Consider the following 27840-nt stretch of genomic DNA (forward strand, 5'->3'; position numbering starts at 1 on the left):
GCTTGGGAAAGTTTTATTTCCAGGATAGTTATCACTAAAAAATATAAACGAACTTGAATCATCATCATAAAAAAAATATATAGCACAACGAGTTGCACACAAATTGAAAAAAAAAAAAAAAAAAAAATACGGAAAATAAAAATAAATACATGACATTTAAGTAAAAATTTTTTCACAAATTTCCTAAAATGCAAAAAAAAGTTGTTTTGGCAATCACAAATAGACCAAAGGTGGCTTACTGGTTTGAGCTCTGTTTGGCGAAACAAGGCCCAGGGTTTCATCCAAGCTGTCACAGGGTCGACAGGTAAGGTAACTTGTTAAATAAATTCCCACGAAATACATATGTGCGCTGGGTGAAGCATTTACTAATGTCATTTTGTTAACAAAAAATTAACACAACTACATACCCTCCAAATGCCAGGGTAAGGTATGGAGGAGAGATAATAATAATAATAAAAAATAAAATAAATAAAAATTCGTGTCTGGTCCTACAACAAATTAAAACTCATCTTATACCTGTTCACTTTCCAATTAATTGGAATGAAAATGATAACCAGAGGCTGAGGGAGGAATAATTTTAGAATAATTGGCAAAGTTTAAAGGATTTGACGTCCCAATCTATTGCATAAAGGTCAAATCAAGATAACACATTCCCCCAAAATTGCGTTTAAAATTATCATACCATCTTATGGGGCTATATTATAGAGGAAGAGCAATATTTGTTTCACAAAAGATTGTGGATGCTTTCTTATCTCAATTTTACTTATTTTTATACAAATTTCAGATACTTTAATTAATTTACCCTAGTAAAGATCATATTTAAGATAAAACTTTAAGACAACAATTCCAGTTTAAGGTCATTAAAATTAGAAGAAGGAAATGATGCTCATAGAAGGATATTTAGCTAAAACAGACTCAATGCTAATTGATTTATTTTCATAAAATAATTTTATATTTTACAGAACACTCATTAAGAGGGAAAATAACACAACCAATTGATTTGGAGAAAAATTTCGTTGAAGTTGCTTTACTTCAATATTACCCAGGATTATGACTACTTATATTAGGCATAAAATTTAAATTTCGGTTAAGGTGGTCATTAATAAACCAAGTAATGCTCAGTTTTTTTTTCCAGTGAGGATAGTTTTCGGCTCTACAATTCTGATATTCGCCAATTCTAAGAAACCAGGGTTCATAAAATAAGCTTCAGTAGCATCGACTCCATTTGAAGTTTTATATAGTCAAAACTGATTACAATTACAAATTTTTAAAGTGCATACATGCACTTCTGAGGGCAACAAGTGGGCACCTTAAAAATACCAGAATATACAGCTTCCGTACAAATGTAAAAAATGAAAAGAAAAAATGTAAAATAAAATAAAACCTGCTAATGCTCTTCTAAGGATGTTTAAGGTGTGTCATGCGAAGTAAAAATCGAGGAGAACATCAGCAAATCAACCTTAATTCGAAATTTTTGCGCAGTCCATGAGTTTAAATATTTAAAGCTTCCTCAACTTAAGAGAGTTTGTGCTATTAATTGGAGTTAATTTCTCAGATACATGGACACTAAATCATGATAGTCATGGTTAATAAGTCGGTGCGAAAGTATTTAAATTGTGGAACAGTTGAAATCCTAATTAAATATACTTCTGGCCATGCCTGAATTAAGATCAGCATTCCGGTTCTGTACGACTCATTTATAGTACCTACCTGGAATCGCCTTCTCCAGGTCTTCTATAGCAAGCAGGAACCCTTTCTTCATATTTACGGTTTGCATTAATATTACCAACTTCCTCCAATCTTCTAATCTGGCTGTCTTCCCAGTGGTCAAGCTTTAAGTGTTTTACTTTGCTGAGATGAACTCCAAGTCCTCTATGAAGACCAGCACAGGTTGGACATAAAAATACCCCTATATTATATGATGCATACTCCACACCTGAAAGATGAGCATTCACTTTAAATGTCACTGGCAAAAAACCTTCGCTGGCGCTTGGCTAGCAAGGACCTGCTTCAGATCCTTTTCGAATATTTAGATAGATGGCAAAACAGATTTCCTCTTAGATTGATTTCAAAGCTCCACAACTAACGTTTGGGGAAAGTTTGAGAAAATCTTGCATAAAAACTCTGGTATTTAGTCAAACGGACATAAATTCAAATTTAATTTTTGTTCAAAGCGAGAAATAAATGGCTAGAAAGCCCGCTCATTTTTAGAGCACTTAATATCAACACGACTCACTGTTTTTGGCCTTTGCTTAGCAAAAGGAGAATTTTTTTCAAATTCTTGTATTTCGGGAAAAGGGTTGTTCAAAATCTTGATACTCTTCCTCCCCTCAATATAACCTAACCTGTTAAAGACTATTGAAATCTCGACAGATATCAGTGACAAAAGAAAATCTGGGATATGAATAACAATGGCTATGATTTTGACCACTGAAGAATGGGAAATAATGGGAGACAGCTCAAACAAGATTAAAAAAAAACAAAAAAAACGGGATATTGAGATTGAAAATGACAAATTATAGGTGAGCATACTCCAGTCCAGCATTGCCATGTGGATTAATTCCTAATGGTCCCCTTTTCTTTTTCACCCTCATGAGTGGTTAACTTTTATAATTAGCTGACATGACCCATTAAAGTATCCACTGGTAATATTGACCCATTAAAGTATCAAGGGCAGTAAAAAGGAAATCTGATCGTTTGAATTGTTTAAATAGAAGCTTAAACAACCACCATATATCTTAAAAACTAAGGAAAAATCAGGAATTGAATTTTCACTGAGATGGACCTCCAGATACAGTTAAGCAGTTTTAGATAGTAGCAGGCGCTAAATAATAAAAAAAAAGTGGGTGAAAATCAACAAAAACATGGCACCAAAAAGCTTAAGAAGGGTAATTATGTTTGGGAATCAGTGGATTATTAATGTTAGAATTTTTATTGGCGAAAAGTGTTGTCAAATTTAACTAATTAATTTTGCTAATTTAATTTCTCAGTTAAATGCGGCAACAGTAGTAAACTTGAAATAGGTTCAGGAGGCAAAAAAAAGTTATATTTCGATGTCCTTGGCACATTAAAAAGTGATCTTTCTTTGACGAATAATGAACTTCCTTGTCATGATGTGCTGTAAATTTAGGTCATCACTGCAACAACACTTAAAGGAAGCTTTCAATTTGTTGGGCTCTTCCAATTATTTCTTCCAAGCTGACTTTGGTAGAATTGATTCTTTGAGCACTAGCAGTTCAGACATAGCTGGCAACCTTCCAGATTCCTCCAGAGAGGGATATACACATTCAAGTTGTCTTTGAGAGTCATATTAAATTTCTTATTAAATGGTGATAAGATAACCAGTTTCTAATGCCTGGCCATCTTCCAAGATCAGGGGACAACTTTTTTTAAAGAATATAGTAACTAGTTTTCCTCGTTTCCAAATGTTTTGCAGACATGTACAATACACAACAAATATACAGACTTGAGCACTGTCTACATCAGAAGAATGATATACCGACATAGTTAAACGAAAACATGTTAATCCTTCATGAAAATAATATAAAAGTAGGTTATATGACAAAATGAGTATACATAAGTTACAGTATGTAAGAAAAGGGGTGATTAGCTTGCCAGATGCCAGTGGTATAAACAATACCAATAAGATAATGGTTAGTGCAATGCGAGTATACTATTCCAGGATCCATTCCCTTACTTTTTGAATTTTATTTGACTTGAAATTAAACTATCTTTAGGGTAAATAATTATGTCTTGAATGTGAACGCAGATTAGACATTCAAATTCAACCATTTTATGCCAACATTGGTTTTAGAGAGATACTGATAAATGATACAACCACATGTGGGATAATGATAAAAGCAAGCTGGAATCTAATCAGAATACCTAATGCTGAAACTCAAAAGTGCTTTGCTTGAATAAATGACAGCTAAAATTAATTGAAAAGACGCTACAATAACCAATCTGAATCATATCCCATGAAGTCCTCACAAGGGATAGTTTAGGGGGTGGTTTCAGGAACATGTGCCTCCCATTAGATCTTAAAATGCACTAGTTAATGGATGGAAGGGTGAAAATACCAGTGGGGGAGACCAAAATTCATTGGTGCTCCACCAAACATTAATTCTGTGTCCAACCCTGCCCGTGACTCCATTCAACTTGAAAAAAAGAGACCTAGTGGTAGAGAAAGAATCTCTGGCAGGCATTCAAGAAAAACTGGATTCTTTAATTGTGATGGCTTCCACCAATGTAGGCACCATTGTGAAAAGGATTGACTGAAGATTGCAAAAGATACTGTTTCCGACAAACCGTGTTAGAAACATCAGTCATTCTGTCTACCATTGGTGCCAGGCAAGGTGAATCTGCAATTGGTTGCCACAAAAAGTAAGAAAATGAAATCTCAGTTCTACTTCCTAATAACTTTTTTTTCTTGTAAGATGTTACCTGTTTATGTTTTTCAAGGAGAGTGGTGATAAAAAATACAGAAATCCTTTTATATGAGAAGCCCAAAGTTCCCACAGGAAAACTGAAGACATGTCTAGATTAGACAAATAATAAGGTTTTATCAGTACTTTCCAAGACTATTGATCCACCAATGAAAAACCACCGAGTACTGACAACAGCGGCATCATATCAAGCATTGGGTAGCCCCATGTTTAGTCTGATGTAAACTTAGATTTATTTAGACATACACTCTAGCAAAAGGTTAATTTACTTAGTCTTCAACGTTTTCCTAAAAGACATTATTAATTAATCACGCCTATCTTGTAATGATTCAAGCTGCAGATTATCCAGTGCTTGGACATAAATCTACTACTATACTTCTAGATGTGGTTGCTGCTGTTATTTTCTGAATAGATTCACTTCAATTTCATCCCATAAGTTTAATCAAGTATTTAATTAGGCCTAGTTAAAAGTGTTGGAGGCGAAAACTGTCCTATCATGCTGGATAGTAGAAGCTAGAGTGTGGCAACTGAGGGGCATTTAAATCGTTTTCCTATTACTTTTCTTTGGCGTGATATATGAGTTTGACTAAATACTAAACAAAATATTGTTCAAGATGTAATTACATACCCTGCTTAAAGTTAATATATACTATATTGTCTTTTGTATACAGGCTAAACGCAAGTTGATACTTTGTCAACAGGTTGATGATCAATCTAACAAGGTAAAGCTTGCATACTGTATTCCCCTTTAAATAAATAAATCTCTTGTACTCTTAACATAAGGTAGGACAATATTTATTTCGAAGTCTATCACCAGCTCTAATAGAGCAGAATTTGCTTTCAAAATAAGGTTAGAAAAAAAAACCCACTAAATATAGAAGCAACAAAGGACAACAAACAAACGTTAAAAACTAAATCAATATGTCATACATAAAATGACAAGTATTTATTTAAAGATTCAGTTATATGTAAGGAGGGGGGGATTCCTCAATATCTGACGAATGGGAAATTTGACTGCAGTAAATGGGAATTTTTGTTGAAGCACAACAAAGAAGGGGAGATCTAAGAGGAGGGGGGATTAGGGAAAAGCAGAGTTGTCTAGGGCCAACGGAGAGCCCTATTGGTGAAATGTAAGGAAACATTTGTTCTTCTTTCATGATTAATAAAAAACAGTATTTTCTCAATATGATTGTCTAAAAAAAAGTAAAGAACTCAATTAAACCAAAAAAGAAAAAAAATAGAATCAAATGATCTAACAAGCATAAAGCTACCACAAATCAGTATAAAATAAATTAAACCCAAACCAAACAGAAATTAAACTAAGTCAAACTCAAAACAATCAAAACCTATGCTTTCTAAAAGCTAGAATATAATTTGTACTTTACTGAAAAAAATTTAAAAAAAATTTACTGAAAAATGTGCATTGTCAGTTTAATATACATATGCTGATATTTATTCCTTAAAATCTTAATTAATTTTTTGTTTCTTAAAGTTATAAAAGTGAAAAAATTTAAAAGAATTTTTTTCAGTTAAGCACAAATTATATTCTAGCTTTTAGAAAGCATAGGGTTTAGAACCCTACTCAGATTAATTTCTGCTCGTTTTGAGTTTGACTTATTTTAATTTCTGTTTGATTTGGGTTTAATATATTTTATACTGATTTGTGGTAGTTGTATGCTTGGTAGATTATTTGATTCTATTTTTTTTTCATTTCTGGTTTAATGGAGTTCTTTATTTTTTTTTAAACCTATTTTGTGCAAAAAGTTTTTTTTTATTATTTCTGTTCGTTTTATATTCAAATAATCTTTTTCTGGGAGGAAGACTGAGCCTCTTCTGAAGTTAAACAACCATCCCTTCCATAAGAACTTTTTATACCCACTGGACAAAAATTACAACCCTGCCCCTATTCTCTTGAGTTTGTTTGTACCCCACAAGCTTTTTAATATTATATTTTAACCATTGTGAATAGAATTGATGGATCAAAATTTCTATTTGACGCATTTCAGCACAGTACGACATGTGTGTAGGAGGGAGGGGGTAGCTGCCATTTGATAACTTTGACTCTTAAAAAGAGTACTAGAGCGTGTGATTACCAATCCAATGAGCCCCCTCCAAAGTTTAAATGATCACACTTTCTATAAAAACCCTTTATGTCCCCTGGGTATAACTTACAACCCTTGCTCTTAGGGCTTGAGGGATTTGTTATCCTCAAAAACATAATTTTCAGACCTTTCTGACGGGCAGAACAAAATGCCTCTATCGAAATTTGCCGTCCGACCATGTTTGACGAATAAAAAAGGCACTAGTCTCTCAATTTCCTATTGAATGAGCCCTTTTTGAAGCAGCTACGACAAAACCTTCTATAAAAACCTTATATGCCCCAAGGGCATAACTTACGACCCTTGTCCTGAGGGCTATGGGGGGAGGGATGTCATCCTCAAAGACATAATTTCCAGACCTTTCAACTACGTTGAACAAATCGGCCATATATTCATCAGAAATGTTTGGGGAAATGATGGGCGTAGAGGGGGGGGGGGGTTCGATTCTCCCCCCGATTACTTTCGACTATTAAAAAGAGCAATAGCCCTCTTAATTTCTAATCGAAAGAGCGCTTTTGAACTTTTTATGACAAAAAGTTCTATAAAAACAATATATGCCCCCAGGGCAGAACTTACAGCATTAGCCATGAGGGCTGTAAGGGGGTTGTCATGCTCAAAAACATAATTTCCGGACCCTTCAACTACGTTTAACAAAAGGCTATATCAAAACGTTGATCTGAAGTGTTTGAGGAAATGATGGGCGTGGGGGGGCGTCCTCTGATCACTTTTGACTATTAATAAGGGCACTAGCCCTCTCAATTCGCAATTAAATTAGTCCTTTTTGAAGTTTCTATGACAACACTGACAAAGACCTAATTTCCAGAACTTTCAACTATGTTGAACAAAAAGTCTAAAACAAAATTTTGATTGGATGTGTTTGGGGAAATGGTGGGCGTGAGAGGGGCGTTAGTTGCCTTCTAATCACTTTCGACTATTGAAAAAGTTGAAAAATTGTAATGTTTTATTTTGGTTATACTCACTATCACACCCTCTTCTAATACATTAAAATTTAATATACCCTAAATAACGGTAATAAGGGGGTTAGTTGCCCTCCAGTTTGTTTCGACTGTTAACAAGAGCACTAGCTCTTTCAACTTACAATCTAAAGAGCACTTTTTTTAGTTTTTAAGACAAAGATTTAAGTAAAAACCTTATATGCTCCCAGGGCATAACCTACAACCTCACCCCTGAGGGGTCCGGGGGGGGGGAGTGTCATCCTCAAAGACCTAATTTCCAGAATTTACAACTATGTTGAACAAAATGGTTATCTGAAAATTTTGATTGGATGTGTTTGGAGAAATGGAGGGTGTGAGAGGGGGGTTACTTTCCCTCCAATCACTCTTGACTATTAAAAAGGGCAATAGCCCTATCAATTTATAATTAAATGATCCCCTTTTAAAGTTTCTACGACAACGCTATCTATAAAACCTTATATGCCCCCAGGGCGTAACTTACAACCTTTGCCCTGGGGGCTCTGGAGCCTTTTTTGAAGTTTCTACAACAAAACTTTCTATAAGAACTTTATATGTCCACAGGGCATAACTTACAACCATTGCCCGGGCGGTTGTGGGGGAGGGGGGAGTTGTCATCCTCAAAGACCTAATTTCCAGAACTTTCAACAAGGTTGAACAAAATGGCTATCTAAGGGTTTGATTAGATGTGTTTGGGGAAAAGGTGGGCATGAGAGGGGGTTTAGTTGCCCTCCAATCTCTTTTGACTATTAAAAAGGACACAAGGCCATTGAATTTCCAATTGAATGCATCCTTTTTCAAGTTTCTGCGACAAAGCTTTCAATAAAAACCTTATATGCCCCCAGGTCATAACTTATAACCCTTGCCCTGGGGCTCTGAGGGGGTTATTATTCTCAAACACCTAATTTTCGGAACTTTCAACTACGTTGAACAAAATGGCAATCTCAAAATTTTGATTGAATGTGTTTGGATAAATGGTGGGCGTGAAAGGCGGTTAGTCGCCCTCCAAACACTTTCGACTATTAAAAAGGGCACTAGCCATTTCAATTTCCAATTGAATGAGCCCTTTTTGAAGTTTCTACAACAACGCTTTCTATGAATACCTTATATGCCTCCAGGGGATAACTTATAACCCTTGCCCTGAGGCCTGTTGGGGGAGAGGGTTCTCATCCTCAAAGACATAATTTTCAGAAATTTCAACTACGTTGAATAAAACGGCTATAGAAAGATTTTGATTAGTTGTGTTGTGGGCAACGGGGGGCGTGAGAGGGGGATTAGTTGCCCTCCAATCTCTTTTGACTATCAAAAAAGGAAATAGCCCTTTGAATTTCCAATCGAATGAGCCTTTTGAAGTTCTTACGACAAAGCTTTCTATGAAAACTTTTTTCGCCCCCGGGGCCTAACTTACAACCCTTGCTCTGAGGGCTATGGGGGGAGTGTCCTCCTCAAAACATAATTTCTATCTGGAAATCAACTACGTTGAACAAAATGGCTATCTCAAAAGTTTGATTGAATGTGTTTGGGGAAATGGTGGGCATGAGAGGGATGTTAGGTGCCTTCCAATCACTTTCGACTATTAAACAGGGCACCAGCCATTCCAATTTCCAATCGAATGAGCCCTTTTCACAGTTTCTATGACAACTCCTTTGATACGAACTGCCATGGTTTGAAAAAAAAAATACATTGTACCAACACTGTTCTTTACTGAGGCAGCGCTACTGCACTGCCTATGATGAGTAACCAGATTGGCCCTGTATAGAAAAGAAAAACAAAAGGAAATTTACCCTCATGAAACATAATGCTTAAGCATCTTTTTGGACTGCCTCTATTCTTCCTGGCCGAAGGGCCACAAAATGGAGATTAGCACTGCTGGTTTGGACCTTAAGGGTCTAGTGCTGTCATACTTACTTATACTTTTACTCTATTCTGTCTAAAAACCCATTGTGTGTGCCAAAGAGGACAGACATACTCAAGGATTGGAGCGCAAATAAGAGGAGAATACTCGAACAGTGTGATTTAGAACTGGCAGACGTTTTTTATGGTTAGCACATTGTGTGTTTAACTCCTAAATGTTGTGTTTGTATTGTTTCTTGAACATGCCACTTTGCTCTGGTTTGATTTTTAGTGAGTAATCAGTGTCTGTGCCTGTTCCTCATTTTCTTCTGCATTGTGTTTTTTCTTTTCTTGGTTATAATCAAGATTTAGAGCGGGAGGGGGTAAAGTCAGTGAAAGAGGGGCAAGTCTTCCAAAAATGTATTCCTAAAATTGTTGGCTTTGAGGGATTGACTGTCATATTGTTAGTAATACCTTCATTTTATATCTGGTCCATGGTATCCATTGAACTGCTTTTGAAATTGACGTTGAGCTACATCAGGCTGGGGTGCTCACTATTTTTCCCTATTAAAATTTGCTCCAATTCTGCTCTGCAAAAGCACCAAAGTGCTAGGTAGCAATATTTTCTGGGTAGCAGTCTAGTTTCTGTCCTGTTCTCAACTAAACAATATAGACTTACCCCCCCCCCCAAAGATACCTGGATTTTCTGCTTTCAGACTAATTTTCTGCTTTGTATCCAACTGGCATTATGAAGAAAGGAAGACAACAAGGACAATTAACAGCCAGTGAAAAAATTGAAAAATTATGCAAATATTTAAATTAAGACCTCCGCTTGACCATCCTCAGTGGAGGATAAAACTGATAAAAATATAAAAAATCAAACCTTAAAATAAAAACACAAAACTAAAATTGGACGACCCTTTCTCAGTAACAGTGTGAGTAACTGAATAAAAACACAAGTCTAAATGGCATTTCACAATTTCATTTTATGTAAAGCACTCTTAAAGGCTAATCGCTTTCCAGTTAGATTATTATCAGAGATTCTATTTGATTGCACAATATAATTTTGTGGATAATGTAAAAACAATCAGAATTCATAATTTCATCATAAATGGGACTTAGAAAAGTTTCTCCAGTGTCTCTATTGAGAGCTACCTTTTGGTGAATGTGTTTTTTTTTTATTTCAACTACCTTCCTGAAAACTTACGTGAGACCTTTAACGGGGGCAACAATGGAGGTTTTGTCAAAAAAATGAAATGGTTTGGACTTTCATACACATGTTGAGCGAAGGCGGAATCAAAAACCTCAGGCCTTTGGTGTAGCCTCATGGCTTTTTCGATAGAGGATCTATGTTCAGATAACCTCTCCCCCAATTGTCTTTGGGCTCTACCAACATAAAAACAGCCACAAGAACAAGGAATAAACACCACTACCCAGAATGGGGCTAGTTTTATCTTTGCCACTGTTGAAAAAGCTCTGTATAGTATTTGAATTTTTAAAGGTGTCATTAAGTTTGTGTTTTTTGAGGATTTTTTTCAGTTTGGTACTCAATTTTGGAATGTAGGGTAGAACAGTGAAAAGTTTCTTATCATCCACCAATGGGACGATATCTGTTGGGGTTTGTGGATTTGATGCATTCTTTTCTGCCTTTCTTCGTCTTTTTTCTATAATGGTCTCAAGTATTTTTATGGGGTAGCCATTGCAAAACAAAATGTCCTTAATATAGTTCAGTTCTGAGACTATGTGAGGCTCCGAGCATATTCTTATTACTTGGTCAACCAAAGAAATAAAAACTCCTCTTTTTATGCAGGGAGAGTGGTTGGAGGAAAAATGCAAATGCCTAGGTGAAGCACATTCACCAAAAGGTCAATAGAACTTCTCTAAGTCCCATTTATGATGAAATTGCTAATTCTGATCGTTTTTACATACATCCACAAAATTATATTGTGCAATCAAATAGAATCTCTGATAATAATCTAACTGGAAAGCGATTAGCCTTTAAGAGTGCTTTATGTAAAATAAAATTGTGAAATGCCATTTAGACTTGTGATTTTTATTCAGTTACCCTTTCACAATTACTGAAAAAGGGTCATCCAATTTTAGTTCTGTGTTTTTTTTAAAGTTTGGTTTTTTATATTTTTATCAGTTTAATTCTGCACTAAGGATGGTCAAGCAGAGGTCTTGACCAAAATATTTCCATAATTTTTCAATTTTTTCACTGGCTGTTAATTGTCCTTGATTTCTTCCTTTCTTCGCGATTTTGTTTTATCATGATTAGCCAGTGTGGTCTCAAAAATTATTTAGAACCAACTGTTGATGAGAAACAAGTGCACAAATAATGAAAACCCAATTGGAAGCATCTCCATAAATCCAATAAATAAACGTTTATTAATACAATAGACTGGGACTTCTGTTATTGAGGTGTTCAGTTCAAGGACATCAGAAATGGTTCAGTTGGCAAACATTTTTCTATGGGCTGTCTTGGGTGCATTTTGAGAGGGAGATCAAATGTTATCCTTATTAGTTTTATCAGGTAGAATATGACTAAGAGTAAATTTGGACTTAACTGACTATGCTTGAACTATAGTCAACTTCCAGCATTTTACCTTTCATAGTCAAAGGTACTCTGATTTATTTTACCCTTGAACTTTTGTTCATTTTTTTTGTAATTCATGTCACCAAGTAGTCAGTGCTTAGTCACTTAAGGATGTTGGGAATTTTGCTTATGGGTTTTAAAACTTGACAGAGATAGGGATAGGTTATTTAAAAAGGGCTCCATTTAAGTTCCTGTGGAAATTTTGCCTGACAATCTGGCAATTGCCTTAGTGACAAAGACAGAAACTTTCAGTGTTAGAACCTTGCCCAAACTACAGCCAAGCTGACCGCTGTCAATTATTGTTGTTTGTGCCTGACAAGAACCTTATGTCTTGATTTTGGTGTACTCACAACCCTGTTGAAACTATTTAAAACCTTCATCTTTGTACAAACTCCCTGATTTGTTTTATTTGCAGTCTAGGCATAGGGGAACAGAATAAATCTGATAAAGAATTTGATTTTTTTTTTGCTTGAGTTCCTTTATGTACCCTGACTTGCTAATGTAACCTATACTATTGCCATCACTGCATAGGAGAAAGTAGAGCTAAAGCTAATTTTTAGTGTTGTTTTTTACTTTTATTTGAAAACCTTATTTCTTTTTAAGTTTATATGGTTCATGGTGTGCAATTAGAGCTATTTTAGCCTGAGCCATTTTTCCCAAATTCAAAACAAAACTAACATAAATTTTTCTGTATATAGGCTAATTAATCAAAATTTGCTTGGACATGGCAATTATCAGAATATTGATATTTACTGGTAGAATGAGATCTGACTTTCAAAAATGTTATGAGATCTCACAGTAAAACAGAAGGCGTGGAAGCAAAGGAAGAACCATGCATCACCAAATCCATTGCTCATTCACATACAAGCTGTACAAATTTCTTGCATTCAATAATTAATACTAGTGATACTTGTGTTCAAAGAAAAAAGAATTTTTAGTGTTGAAACTTAAGTGTGATGAAATTTGAAATGCATTTCAATTTTTACTGTTTTTTGAAAGTTAGATCTCATATTGCATTACACACTATTGCATTACTCAAACCCCTAAGATTTATCTGAACTTTCGCTAAATGCCATGTATACCACATCCATTAAACTCAGCCTCTTGGAAATTTTACTTTATAGCTGAACTCAATCCTTTACTCAGCAATAAAAGTAAAATCTTAAGTCAAAACAATTTATTTCAAGTTTTACCCAAATGAAATGGTCTTTATTCATTGGTTAATTTAAGTTTTCTGGCCCGGTTCTTGGAAATAATAGTAAAATTTTGTTTATTGCCAAATGCTACATTAAGCCATAAGGAGACCTGGCTTTACACTATATGGTAGCAACTATTATATTTGAAAAAAATAATAGATGATCAATTGCAAGGTATTATCTTTTAGCTACCAAATTGGTTTGAACTTTGACATATGTAGGCTACTGCCAGATGTCCTTATACTCAGGGGTGTAGCTCCAGCCTTTTTATTGGTTGGTGGGGGGAAGAGGGGTAATCACCCAGGGAGTCAAGGGGCATGGGCTATATAATATTTTTTTCTCCAAATTATTGGGTACAACTGCCCCCCCCTCCCAAACTGACGCTACTGCTTACAATAGAAATTAATATATTTCAGATCTTGAACTTTTAGTTGCTCTGATAAAAGGGAAAAAAAATTGTCTGACCCACATCAGGGATCCCTAAATTCAAAAAACCATGCAATGAAAACTGACACAAGAGCTTGTCAAGAATTATGGTCACCATAGAAAGAGAAAATATATTGTGGACACATAAAAGTTTTTACATTATTCACATGTAGGCAGTTTCTTTTCAGACAAAAATGAATACCTCCACAAGCAACAAAGTGGCTTTAGACCTAGGAGAGTGTGTGCTGACCTTATCTTCATTATGCAAATGCTGATTGAAGAGAGCAATTAACAGAGGAGGAAATTGGTGATCTTATTCATAGACTTTGAAAAAGCATTTGATTCAATCAATCAAGAAACCTGTGGAAGATTTTATCCCACATTGGATTGCCAGAGAAAATAGTAAATCTCATCATGGCTGTACCATGAGCAAAATGCGATATATTTAAAATACCAAAATAAAGTTCCTTCTCTCTAAAGATAATTCCACCTTCCTCTAATTAAGTTAATCTAGTTTCAAAAATGAAAAGTCCTTAATCAGCGAAGAGAAAAAGTGCAGTCACTTTTGCAGGAAGTTTAAACGATAAGAACCGTGTGAACGTCTAAATAATAAAAATATTTAAGACGTATTATTGGACGAAGGGTTCGCATCCTTGGGGCCACTCGAGCCAATTCTCACAGCGCAGGAGGAAAAAAACTACATTTCATAGTGGGGTAAAAGTGTGTTTTATATATATTCGTAATTGAATATCATGACCGCTTAGACGGAATTACTCGGCGCACGATCTGGGCAATTGTTTGATTGTTGTATCTCTGTCACGATTGTTTTCGTTCGAAGTGACTTACTGCTGTGCACCTAAATATGTAAGTCCCAATAAATCTATTGTTTTTTACCTGTGTTTATTTCACTTTATATGTTTGCATCTAGTCTAGTAACAGGCAATTAGTTCGCAAAAACTTCCAAGGACGTTCCCAGGGAATCTGATCTCCAGATAGCTCAAGAAAAAAAAGGCCACATTTATACGTCTACATATTATATTTTCTACTATGAATTGAGGGTGGCACTAGCCTAGTTGGCACAATCTATAGCGCTATAAGCGGCGCTATCGGAGAACACATAAAGTGTAAGTTCTCAGCTTTTAGGGTACGATATTACATTTGACGCGGTCAATATTTATGATCAAGGAGGCACACTTGTGCCTCTATAAAGAGGCGACCCACCACAATTTTAAGCGATTTCAGGTCCTAGAGGTCGCAGAGAGACGGCGGTAATCGCATTTTGTAGCCCAAGCTCAAACTAAGAAACTTGCAAAATTTCATCCTCCGCCGACTTTATCTTCATGGGGTAAACTGGGCCGGAAGTTTGGACCCTCCCACCACAGCCCCCTTTAACGTTGTCCGATTGGGCTGAAATTTAGAGGTTAAGCTTTCCTAGGGCCCGGGAGCTTATCCTCGAAATTTCAGCTCAATCCGATCACTCCTTCCCTGTTTTCAAAAAACCAAATATAGCCACTTAAAATTCATCATCATTTCTTTTTTTTCCTTAGCCATGCCTACAGGCCACAGTTGGCAACGGATCCAGTTGAATGAGGACTCATTCGAAGCAGAATTTGACCTGTTAGGGCCTTTTGATATTTTCAGACTGAAAAAATTATCCCCCGAATTTACATTTACGAAAAACATTATTTTTTTTAAAATAATACAGATAAACAGTTTAGACTTGATTTTTTATGAAAATTTCGGCGCTTATATTTTAATAAAAAATAATTTATTAACTTTTTTTTGTTTTTATTTGAAAAAGACTACGTTTTCTAAAGAGTTAAAGAGGCTGAGTTACAAGGTCAACCCTTAAAACGTACAGGGATTAGGAGGCACAGTTGGGGGGGCTGTTAAAGAGGCTGAGTCACAAGTTCGAACCTTAAAACGTACAGGGATTAGGAGGCACCCTGTACGACGTGATTTGAGTATTCAGGAATTAAAAGCCTTAACACAAGAATGTTCAAGAGCGGGGGTTTGGGGGGCGGCAGCCCCCAACTTCAACTCCTGACACGATCAGCTAACAGTTAGTCAAGCAAAAATAAGTAATAAACTGTACAAAAACGTGCAGAAATTATTTGAAAAAAACTACGTTTTCTAAAGAGTTAAAGAGGCTGAGTTACAAGGTCGAACCCTAAAACGTACAGGGATTAGGAGGCACAATTGGGGGGCTGCCGCCCCCAAACCCCCGCTTTCGCAGCCTTTAAATAAAAAAAAAAATTTTAAACTGAAAGTAAGGAGCAACATTAAATCTTAAAACGAACAGAAATTATTCCGTATATGAAAGAGGCTGTGCCCTCCTCAACGCCTCGCTCTTTACGCTAAAGTTTGACTTTCTCACAACTCTTTTTTTAAACAATAAAAACTTTAGCGTAAAGAGCGAGGCGTTGAGGAGGGCACAGCCTCTTTCATATACGGAATAATTTCTGTTCGTTTTAAGATTTAATGTCGCTCCTTACTTTCAGTTTAAATATTTTTTTTTATTTAAAGGCTGCGAAAGCGGGGTTTGGGGGGTCAGCCCCAACTGTGCCTCCTAATCCCTGTACGTTTTAAGGTTCGACCTTGTAACTCAGCCTCTTTAACTCTTTAGAAAACGTAGTTTTTTTCAAATAATCACAATTAAGCCCAGTCCCCTTTTCTTTTATAACCACAGTAAAAATTTCATCGCTACAAATGGCGCGGTCGGTAGGATACACTCCAGGCAATTTTCATCCCAGCTTCGTCTACGAAAACAACAGTTACCTTTGATCATTGTTTTTTCGACCACAAACCATTTTACGTATCAGGTAACATTATACTTGATTCTCAGTATCCAGTGCTTTATCGAACTATATAATCACATAAATGCTGAGAAACCCATCGATCAGTACAAGATATAAATACATAAATATCGCCTTTGACAATCATTATGGACCCCAGAACCATTTGACTGTATAGTGATGATATTTGATGATCCCGAAAATTTTTCATACAACGCAGATTCACACGTTGAATCCCTTTCGACCATCTCTCAGAATTCATCCTATCCCCTCTGTGTGGAAAGTTCATATCTCTGTTATGCCATAAATGCACGAGATAATTTCTGAAAAAAAGGACCTAGAAACCAAAATTAACCCCAGTGACCATGCCAGTGACAATATGCCCCTCCCAGAAGTTAAAGACAATATGTTGAAGGAGTCACTATAGTTTTATGTCAACCCGTCCAAATTCAAACTTCAAGTCCCCCGTGATTAACCTAGGAATCACCGCAAAGTTTAATAGACGCAAGCCATGAGCTAACAATTTTATAAGAGACACAAAAGAACAATTTTATACGAGAATACATTCTCTATGTGCCTCAAAATATCGCAAAAGATATGGCACCCTATGAATTATCAAAAAGCAGGTGAGAATGAACTCTGATGGCATATTCCCACACCTGTAGTTGGAACATCATTTCCCAGTTGACAATTAGAGAAAGCCTGTCGTATGAACACAATCGTGCTTGAACTGTCCCATGAAGAAACCATAACGTAGGCGCTTCGAAAATTTTGCCAAGACGAAAACAGTAAAGGAAATTAATTTACAACAGAAGGATTGGGTACGCTATAAAGACTCAAAGGTGCTGAAATAGATGTGAGTTTGTATATGTAACCTCTTAGTAACTTTGATTACTCAGTAATCCCAATATCTCATAATTAACGTTGCGTAGCAAAACATCCTCAGTGAAAGTGTTTTAATTTTACCAGTGAATATGGTAAACCCAATGTTGTGTATTTTAAATCGTTCTTATGTGTAGTGTTAGACGTCCAGATAGAGTTATGTGTAGCGTTTTTAAGCTATTCCTTTAATGCAGCCTAGATAGAAAATAGTTAGCCATATAGACAGCAAAAAAAAAGCCTTGTAAAAAGTGAATTCAAAAAAATCTTAGGTAAAGGTTGAATAGCCCTAACCTTGGTGGAAATGTAAAAGTAATCAGTGTTAGGTGTAGGGAAAAAGAAACCAATCTTTAGTATAGTAGTTAGCCTAGAACCATGAATAATCTTAGTCCGGTAGATGAATTTTAGATAGGGATGTGGAATAAAATAAGAAAAGTAATGGAGAAAATTTTAGCACTCCTGATCAGGCGATAACATAAATATAAAATAATTATGTAGAAGAAATAATTAATAAATTACGAACATTCAAAAGCCCAAAGGCAAGTAAGTCAAAATGACGGGACGTCAATAATTATTGGGACGTGTAATATGTACCATGATCAAATTGTAATATATTTCAAATATCGAAATGTAGTTCCGTCTCTCTTAGAATGAATCCGACGTCCTCTAATCAAGTTAAATCTAGTTTCAAAATGAAAAGTTCTCAATCAGTAAAGAGAAAAACTGCAGGCACTTTCGGAGGAAGTTCAAACGATAAGAACTGTGTGAATGTCTAAATCATCAAAAATATTTGAGACGTATTATTGGACGAAGAGTTCGCATCCTTGGGGCCACTCGAGCCAATTGTGAGCCAGTTCTCACAGCGCAGAATGAAAAAAACTACATTTCATAGTGGGGTAAAAGTGCTTTTTATATATATATTCGTAATGGAATATCAGGACCGCTTCGACGGAATTACTCGGCGCACGATCTGGGCCTATGTTTGATTGTTGTATCTCTGTCACCATTGCTGTCGTTTAAAGTGACTCACTATTCTGCATATATATATGTAAATCCGAATTAATCTACTGTTTTTTACCTGAGGATATTTCACTTTATATGTTTGCATCTAGTCTTGTAATAGGTAATTAGTTCTCAAAATCTCCAAGGACGTTCCCAGGGAATCTGATCTCCAGATAGCTCAAGAAAAAAGAGGCCACATTTATATGTCTACATATTCTATTTTCTCCCATTAATTGAGGGCGGCGCTAGCCTAGTTGACACAATCTTTAGCGCTATAAGCGGCGCTATCGGAGAACATATAAAGTGTAAGTTCTCAACTTTTAGGGCACGATATTACATTTGACGCGGTCAATATTTATGACCACAATTAAGCCCAGTCCCTTTTATGTTATAACCGCAGCTATAAAATTTTCATTGCTACAAATGGCGCGGTCGGTAGGATACACTCCAGGCAATTTTCATCCCAGCTTCGTCTACGAAAACAACAGTTACCTTTGATCATTGTTTCTTCGACCACAAACCATATTACGTATCAGGTAATATTATATTTGAATCTCAGTATCCAGTGCTTTATCGAACTATATAATCACATAAATGCTGAGAACCCCATCGATCAGTACAAGATATAAATACATAAATATCGCCTTTGACAATCATTATGGACCCCAGAACCATTTGACTGTATAGTGATGATATTTGATGATCCCGAAAATTATTTATACAACACAGATTCACGCGTCGAATCCCTTTCGACCATCTTTCAGAATCCATCCTATCCCCTCTGTGTGGAAAGTTCATATCTCTGTTATGCAATAAATGTACGAGATAATTTCTGAAAAAAAGGACCTAGAAACCAAAATTAACCCCAGTGACCAAGCCAGTGACAATATGCCCCTCCCACAAGTTAAAGACAATACGTTGAAGAAGTCACTATAGTTTTATGTGAACCCGTCCAATTTCAAACTTCAATGCCCCCGTGATTACCCTAAGAATCACCACAAACGTTAATAAACGCAAGCCATGAGCTAACAATTTTACGAGAGACACAAAAGAACAATTTCATACGAGAATACATTCTCTAGGTGCCTCAAAATATCCCAAAAGATAAGGCACCCTATGAACTATCAAAAAGCAGGTGAGAATGAACTCTGATGGCATATTCCCACACCTGTAGTTGGAACATCATTTCCCAGTTGACAATTAGAGAAAGCCTGTCGTGTGAACACAATCGTGCTTGAACTGTCCCATGAAGAAACCATAACGTAAGTGCTTCAAAAATTTTGCCAAGACGAAAAGAGTGAAGGAAAATAATTTACAACAGAAGGATTGAGTACGCTAAAAAGACTCGAAGGTACTGAAATAGATGTGAATTTGTATATGTAACTTCTTAATAACTTTGATTACTCAGAAATCCCAATATCCCATCATTAACGTTGCGTAGTAAAACATCCCCAGTGAAAGTGTTTTAATTTTACCAGTGAATATGGTGAACCCAATATTGTGTGAAATCGTTTTTGTATGTAGTGTTAGGTGTCCAGATAGAGTTATGTGTAGCGTTGTCGAGCTATTCATTTAATGTAGCGTAGATAGAAAGTAGTGTGCCATATAGACAGCAAAAAAAGCCTTGAAAAAGTGAATTCAAAAAATCTTATGTAAAGGTAGAATAGCCCCAACTTTGTTTGAAATGTAAAATTAATCAATGTTAGGTGTAGGAAAAAAAAAACTTTAGTATAGTAGATAGCCTAGAACCGTGAATTATCTTATTCCGGTAGATTCATTTTAGATAGGGATGTAGAATAAAATAAGAAAAGTAATAGAGAAAATTTTAGGAATCCTGATTAGGCCATAACATAAATATAAAATAATTATGTAGAAGAAATAATTAATAAATTACGAACATTCAAAAGCCCAAAGGCAAGCAAGTCATAATGACAGGACGTCATTAATTATTGGGACGGGTAATATGTACCATGATCAAAATGCGATATATTTAAAATACCGAAATAAAGTTCCTTCTTTTTTAGAATAAATCCGACTTCCTCTAATTAAGTTAAATCTAGTTTCAAAATGAAAAGTCCTTAATCAGCAAAGAGAAAAAGTGCAGTCACTTTTGCAGGAAGTTTAAATGATAAGAACCGTGTGAATGTCTAAATCATCAAAAATATTTCAGACGTATTCTCGGACGAAGAGTTCGCATCCTTGGGGCCACTAGAGCCAATTGTGAGCCAGTTCTCACGGCACAGAAGGAAAAAAACTACATTTCATAGTGAGGTAGAAGTGTTTTATATATATATATTCGTATTGGAGTATCAGGACCGCTTAGACAGAATTACTCGGCATACGATCTGGGCAATTCTTTGATTGTTATATCTCTGTCACCATTGTTGTTGTCTGAAGTGACTCACTGCTGTGCACCTAAATATGTAAGTCCCAATAAATCTATTGTTTTTTACCTGTGTTTATTTCACTTTATATGTTTGCATCTAGTCTAGTAACAGGCAATTAGTTCGCAAAAACTTCCAAGGACGTTCCCAGGGAATCTGATTTCCAGATAGCTTAAGAAAAAAGAAGCCATATTTATATGTCTACATATTCTATTTTCTCCAATTAATTGAGGGTGGTACGTGCCTAGTTGACACAATCTTTAGCGCTATAAGCGGCGCTATCGGAGAACATATAAAGTGTAAATTCTCAACTTTTAGGGCACGATATTACATTTGAAGTGGTCAATATTTATGACCACAATTAAGCCCAGTCCCTTTTCTTTTATAACCACAGTAAAAATTTCATCGCTACAAATGGCGCGGTCGGTAGGATACACTCCAGGCAATTTTCATCCCAGCTTCGTCTACGAAAACAACAGTTACCTTTGATCATTGTTTCTTCGACCACAAACCATATTACGTATCAGGTAAAATTATATTTGAATCTCAGTATCCAGTGCTTTATCAAACTATATAATCACATAAATGCTGAGAACCCCATCGATCAGTACAAGATATAAATACATAAATATCGCCTTTGACAATCATTATGGACCCTAGAACCATTTAACTGTATAGTGATGATATTTGATGATCCCGAAAATTATTTATACAACACAGATTCACACGTTGAATCCTTTTCGACCATCTCTCAGAATCCATCCTATCCCCTCTGTGTGGAAAGTTCATATCTCTGTTATGCCATAAATGTACGAGATAATTTCTGAAAAAAGGACCTAGAAACCAAAATTAGCCCCAGTGATCATGCAAGTAACAATATGCCCCTCCCAGAAGTCAAAGACAATATGTTGAAGGAGTCACTATAGTTTGAAGTCAACCCGTCCAAATCCAAACTTCAATTCCCTCGTGATTAACCAAGGAATCACCGCAAAGGTTAATAGACGCAAGCCATGAGCTAACAAGTTTATAAGAGACACAAAAGAACAATTTTATACGAGAATACATTCTCTATGTGCCTCAAAATATCCCAAAAGATAAGGCACCCTTTGAATTATCAAAAAGCAGGTGATAATGAACTCTGATGGCATATTCCCACACCTGTAGTTGGAACATCATTTCCCAGTTGACAATTAGAGAAAGCCTGACGTGTGAACACAATCGTGCTTGAACTGTCCCATGAAGAAACCATAACGTAAGCGCTTCAAAAATTTTGCCAAGACGAAAAGAGTGAAGGAAAATAATTTACAACAGAAGGATTGAGTACGCTAAAAAGACTCAAAGGTACTGAAATAGATGTGAATTTACATATGTTACTTCTTAATAACTTTGATAACTCGAAAATCCCAATATCCCATCATCAACGTTGCGTAGTAAAACATCCCCAGTGAAAGTGTTCTAATGTTACCAGTGAATAGGGTGAACCCAATATTGTATGTTTTAAATCATTTTTGTATGTAATGTTAGATATACAGATAGTTATATGTAGCGTTGTCGAGCTATTCATTTAATGTAGCGTAGATAGAAAATGGTGTGCCATATAAACACCAAAATAAAAAAAAACCTTGTAAAAAGTGAATTCAAAAAATAATCTGTGAAGGTAGAATAGCCCCAAACTTGTTGGAAATGTAAAAGTAATTAGTGTTAGGTGTAGGAAAAAAAAAATCTTTAGTATAGTAGATAGCCTGGAACCATGAATAATCTTAGCCCGGTAGATTAATTTTAGATAGGGATGTGGAATAAAATAAGAAAAGTAATAGAGAAAATTTTTAGGAATCCTGATTAGGCCATAACATAAATATAAAATAATTATGTAGAAGAAATAATTAATAAATTACAAACATTCAAAAGCCCAAAGGCAAGCAAGTCATAATAGGTACATGGGTAATATGTACCATGAGCAAAATGCGATATATTTAAAATACCAAAATAAAGTTCCTTCTTTCTAAAGATAATTCCAACTTCCCCTAATTAAGTTAAATCTAGTTTCAAAAATTTAAAGTCCTTAATCAGCAAAGAGAAAAAGTGCAGTCACTTTTGCAGGAAGTTTAAACGATAAGAACCGTGTGTGCATCTAAATCATCAAAAATATTTAAGACATATTTTTGGACGAAGGGTTCGCATCCTTGGGGCCACTCGAACCAATTGTGACCCAGTTTTCGCAGCGCAGGAGGAAAGAAAATACATTTGATAGTGGGGTAAAAGTGCTTTTTATATATATTCGTATTGGAGAATCAGGACCGCTTAGACAGAATTACTCGGAGTACGATCTGGGAAATTCTTTGATTGTTATATCTCTGTCACCATTGTTGTTGTTTCAAGTGACTCACTGCTGTGCACCTAAATATGTAAGTCCCAATAAATCTATTGTTTTTTACCTGTGTTTATTTCACTTTATATGTCTGCATCTAGTCTAGTAACAGGCAATTAGTTTGCAAAAACTTCCAAGGATGTTCCCAGAGAATCGGATCTCCAGATAGCTCAAGAAAAAAAAGGCCACATTTATATGTCTAAATATTCTATTTTCTCCCATTGATTGAGGGCAGCGCTAGCCTAGTTGACACAATCTTTAGCGCTATAAGCGGCGCTATCGGAGAACCCATAAAGTGTAAATTGTCAGCTTTTAGGGTACGATATTACATTTGACGCGGTCAATATTTATAATCAAAATTAAGCCCAGTCCCTTTTCTTTTATAACCACAGTAAAAATTTCATTGCTACAATGGCCATGTACAAAGAAATAGATGCTGCATTTGTACCAGTACTGGTAACACAAGATGGTTCAAAATTGCTTCAGGGGTTGAGCAGGGATGTGTGTAGTCCCCCTTCCTGTTCATCATTGTCATTGCCTTCATACTCTGAAATGCTAACAGCAAAGTAGTAAGACTTGTCAACTCAAAACAACTGTCAGTAGCTGCTGCCCAGCTTCAAGAAGAATGGTAGAGTCTCACTGATGCCCTATGTGCCCTGGATGGCATTGGAGGAACTAAGGTCTAAGGTGATGTGTGCAATAAACTTATTGCAATTAAATAATCTGGTTATTGACTTATATTCTTTGTAAAGCCATATCTAGGGGAAGTAGAGGGTTTGATCCCCTCCCCCTGAAATTTTTGTCAAACTTGTAAAAACATAACAAAAAGTGAACACAAATCAATTTTTAATGTGTTTTTTAAAGCCTTTTTAGTAAACCTTCCCCCTCCACCAAACAAATTCTTTTATAAAACCCCTCCAAAAAAAAACCTGGATACATTCCTGATTCTTTGATTCCTATTTTATTTATTTTTCTCTTCTAAATCCTTGCACAAAAAGCTGTTGCTAAAAAAACTTTGATTTCACATAAAGCCTTTTTGTTATTAAAATATCAGACATGATTTTGAGCTTGGGAATGAATTTGCAATATAAGCTGGAAACTGCAAACAAAACAAGAATAATTTCTGAGCTTCTAATCTGCACTAGTTACAACTTGTTCAAAAGCTGGCCATAGGGTTCAATAAGCAAGTGCTTAAGAGAAGTGCTTTACTAAAAGTTAGTTTTACTGGGTTGAATGGAATAAGGGCTGACTTAAACAGGCATTGAGTGGAATGAGACTTTCAGGAATGAATCCAAGGCCTAAAATATACCCTGGAAAGGTGTTACCAAGATACTATATTTACCTTTTCTATACTTCTATGGCTTAGAAGATTGTATGGATGACAGATCTATACCTATCTAAGGTTTGACAAAATATATTTAACCTTAAAATTTTGATTTTTGCTCCCTGTTTCATTATGACAGTTTCCATGACTTGGAAAGTAGATTTGAAATCACTTTCCATGTGTTACTGTTGGTGAAGATACACATAAATAACTTTCTGTTTGGGAAATTGTAACTTAGAAATACTTTCTGCATTTTTGGAAAGTGAATCTAGACAAGCCATGGAAATTGGAGCTGAAAACCACAATTCTGGTATAATTTTTAAGCAGCCCAAGGAACATGGAAGAAAATGGCTATATTTGCAAAATACAATTTATGTGCCACAACTGAAAAGGCCATTTCCTGTTCCAAAGTGCAAGTAAGCTATATATGCCATAGCATTTGTATTCCACTAGTTTTCATGCTCTAAGCAGGAAAGTGTTTCCAGGAATCTTGCAAAACCATCCTAGGGATCTAGTTTTGAAAATATATATTTTAGCAGGGTTTTAAGCCCAAACAAGTTTTTTTGTTCAAGACTAGCTCTAGCTTAATGAAGTAAAAGTTTTGTTAATAGACAAGTCTTTAGTTCAGAAGAAGCTATGGTTCAATAAATATTTAGTAGTTGACCACTTCTGAAGGAAACATAGCAATAAAAGAAGTGTACTATCATATCAAAAAAAGGGTAAATGATGCAACACTAGACATGAAAGTCCAAACTAGCATTGCTAATCTCTGTTTTATATCCCTTCAGCCAGAAAGTATAATGGAGGAGGGGGCAGCCATTCTCTAATTTTGTACACTGTTTCTACTTAGCTTTAGTAGATTTTTCAAGGTAGCCTATCCACTTAGAGCTCAACTCTTTCAAAATATCATGGTTGCTTTTCTGACAATGTACCCTATCCCCTGAAGTTCCCATAGGCTACATAGCTCTAATAAAATATTTCTTTATTGTTTGAATCTTGGACACATCATAGGCTAGGTTCTTCTTTAAACAGGTTTCTGTAGCCTAGTCTCATTTTAATAAAATCTAGTTTTGCATGTGATTGATTGTAATATTGGGCAATAATATTATTTCAAAATGATTTGAAAAAAGGATAACAATGGAAGAGAATATGATAGGCCTAATCTGATTAATAGGAACATCCTCAATATTAGTAGGGTGCATTGTCAGAACAGCAACCATGATATTTGTAAAGAAAATTAGGCTAAATAAGAAATCTAGGCTAGGTCTAGGCTATTGGAAGCCAATATTTTTATTTTAGGCCTAGGGCTACTAGTCTGTTTGTTTCAGAAGCAATCAACTACTAAATATTTACCAATAGACCTACTCTATCATTGATAAATTTTACTCCACTTCATTTATTACTAGCCTATACAAAATGAAAAGGAGAATTAGCCTAGGCTAGAAAGAAGCTCACAACCCAGGAAGTATGGGCTCTACTAAGAAAACTTACTCTTGCTTGAACAATCAACGCAATTATCATTCCCTGGCTTTTTTAATAGCTCAACAAACTGCCGATTCTTTTCGCTCATTTAAAAATTTAACTGACTTCTATGTGCAATCTGTGCATTGGCCTAACGTGGATTTTAGGATTCAAATTCTAAACGGTTTCTTATCAGGGTTACCAAGTTTTTGGCCCATAAATATGTCCCCTGAGTATCCAAAATTATGTCATTTTTAGCCAAAATATGTCCATATTTCGTCTTAAATATGTCCAAAACATGTCCATCTTAAAACAGAACCTAGAGGTTATTTTTCGTATCAATTGGGATATTGACCAAAAGACGCTTTGGAAACATCTTTCAAAGCGGCCAGTCAACATTAAATATATTTAAAACAAAAAAAAACATTTAATACAAGCACAAAACTCATAAAAAACAAGTAAACACTAAAAATAATTGGGAATAAAAGTGGGAGCTAAAAATAAGTGGGAGCTTAAGATTAGTCTTCTAGCGATAATTCATCTTGAAAATCATGTTCAGCAAGTCTGCCTTATTCCTTCTTTTGCTAGCTATTTGCTAATCGGAGTATTTCTTGGGCATTTCAAAATGTATAATCCAGGATCCCAGAAACGTTCCAGAACGCCAAATTAGTTGCTTGACATGCATTAAACAAGTGGTCGTTTGCATTAGAAGACCGTTAAGTAATTTAGTTTTGATGTTACTAAGGCGCGTAAACTGTCTTTCAGTCAGCAGCTGCTGAAGAATGTGGCAGGCCACATAACGTTAGCATAAAATCACAAAGATCCTTGTATTTTTTACCCTTGGCATCCTTACATTTTCTTAGGGCAGACCAGAAAACTGATGGACTTGCTTATTCAGAACGGAAATTCAAAGTTCTAGTGCCCTTTTTCAGCGACCAAAAAGAATGGAGGGCAACTAAGCCCCGTCCCCCGATCGTTTTTTACCAAAGTCACCGAATCATAATTTTTTAGATAGCCATTTTATTCAGCATGTTCGAAAAATACAATAACTATGTCTTTGAGGATGACCCCCCCAATCTCCGGGGGACATTCAACAAGTTATGAACTAAGTCCTATATTTATATATAATATTGGTTATTGGGAGGTATGCAGAAGTTTTCAGGGCAAATTTTTTCTGGTAGTTGGGGGGGGGGTCAGATTTTACGTGGGAGGATCTTTCCATAGAGGAAGGGACATTGCTATGAAGGGGGCAACGGATTCCCCAGCATTTTTTTTAAAAAAGATAAGAAATAAAATGAAAATACAATTTTTTCAACTTAAAGTAAGGAGCAACACCAAAACTTAAAACAAACAGAAATTAATACGTACATAATTGGGCCCCCCCCCCCGAGTCATTAACTCGCTCTTTGCACTATTTTTTTTTTTTTTAGTTTCATCCGAGCTATTTATTCTAATTAATGGCATTTGTGATTATGGGGCCATTCTTAGAAAACTGGAAGAAAATTTGAACTTTGGCGTAAAGAGCGAGGTATTGACTAGGGGTTACGTAAGTTAATTCGTAAGTTACGTCAGATCAAAAGTACGCGAAAGCCATTTACCAAAAAAAGTAAAATTAATATACAAATCATTATTCGGTATAATAATTCATGTACAGTGAGCCAACATCAAAGCTGCATTAACTCAAAAGCGTTCAGAAATTAAATAAAAAAAACAAGTTTTTTTTATCTGAAAGTTAGGAGCAATATTAAAACTTAAAACGAACAGAAATTATTCCGTATATGAAAAGAGCTGTCCCCTCCTCAAATATATATATATATATATATATATATATATATATATATATATATATATATATATATATATATATATATATATAATTTTTAAAGTGATTCCACTATGCTTTCCCTCCTTAATGTGCAAAAATATAGTAAAAATTAATTATTTTCTATGCATTTTGCCATGCATCACTCTTTTTTCAACTAGTATAACCGTAAATCAAATAAATGCTGACGAAAGCAAGAAACAGTGAAACATATGGGAATAATACAATTCGTCTATCTG

General features: G+C 35.4%; 1 protein-coding gene across 1 annotated transcript in view; it reads right to left on the minus strand.

Moving 5' to 3' along the window:
- LOC148942171 (arf-GAP with dual PH domain-containing protein 1-like) overlaps window positions 1–25946 on the minus strand; it is a 43437-nt gene extending 17491 nt beyond the window's left edge. The window contains exons 1-2 of the mRNA XM_089102982.1: window positions 25810–25946; window positions 1711–1936 (exon numbers count right to left, since the gene is read on the minus strand). Coding sequence (XP_088959108.1) covers window positions 1711–1936; window positions 25810–25888 — 305 coding nt within the window. The 5' untranslated portion in view covers window positions 25889–25946. The remainder of the gene's footprint in view (window positions 1–1710; window positions 1937–25809) is intronic.
- Between the last annotated feature and the right edge of the window lie 1894 nt (window positions 25947–27840).

This window comes from Artemia sp. Qi Xiang Cuo, chromosome 17 (genome assembly GCF_049724085.1).
Source record: "Artemia sp. Qi Xiang Cuo chromosome 17, ASM4972408v1, whole genome shotgun sequence".
NCBI classification, from domain to species: domain Eukaryota; kingdom Metazoa; phylum Arthropoda; class Branchiopoda; order Anostraca; family Artemiidae; genus Artemia; species Artemia sp. Qi Xiang Cuo.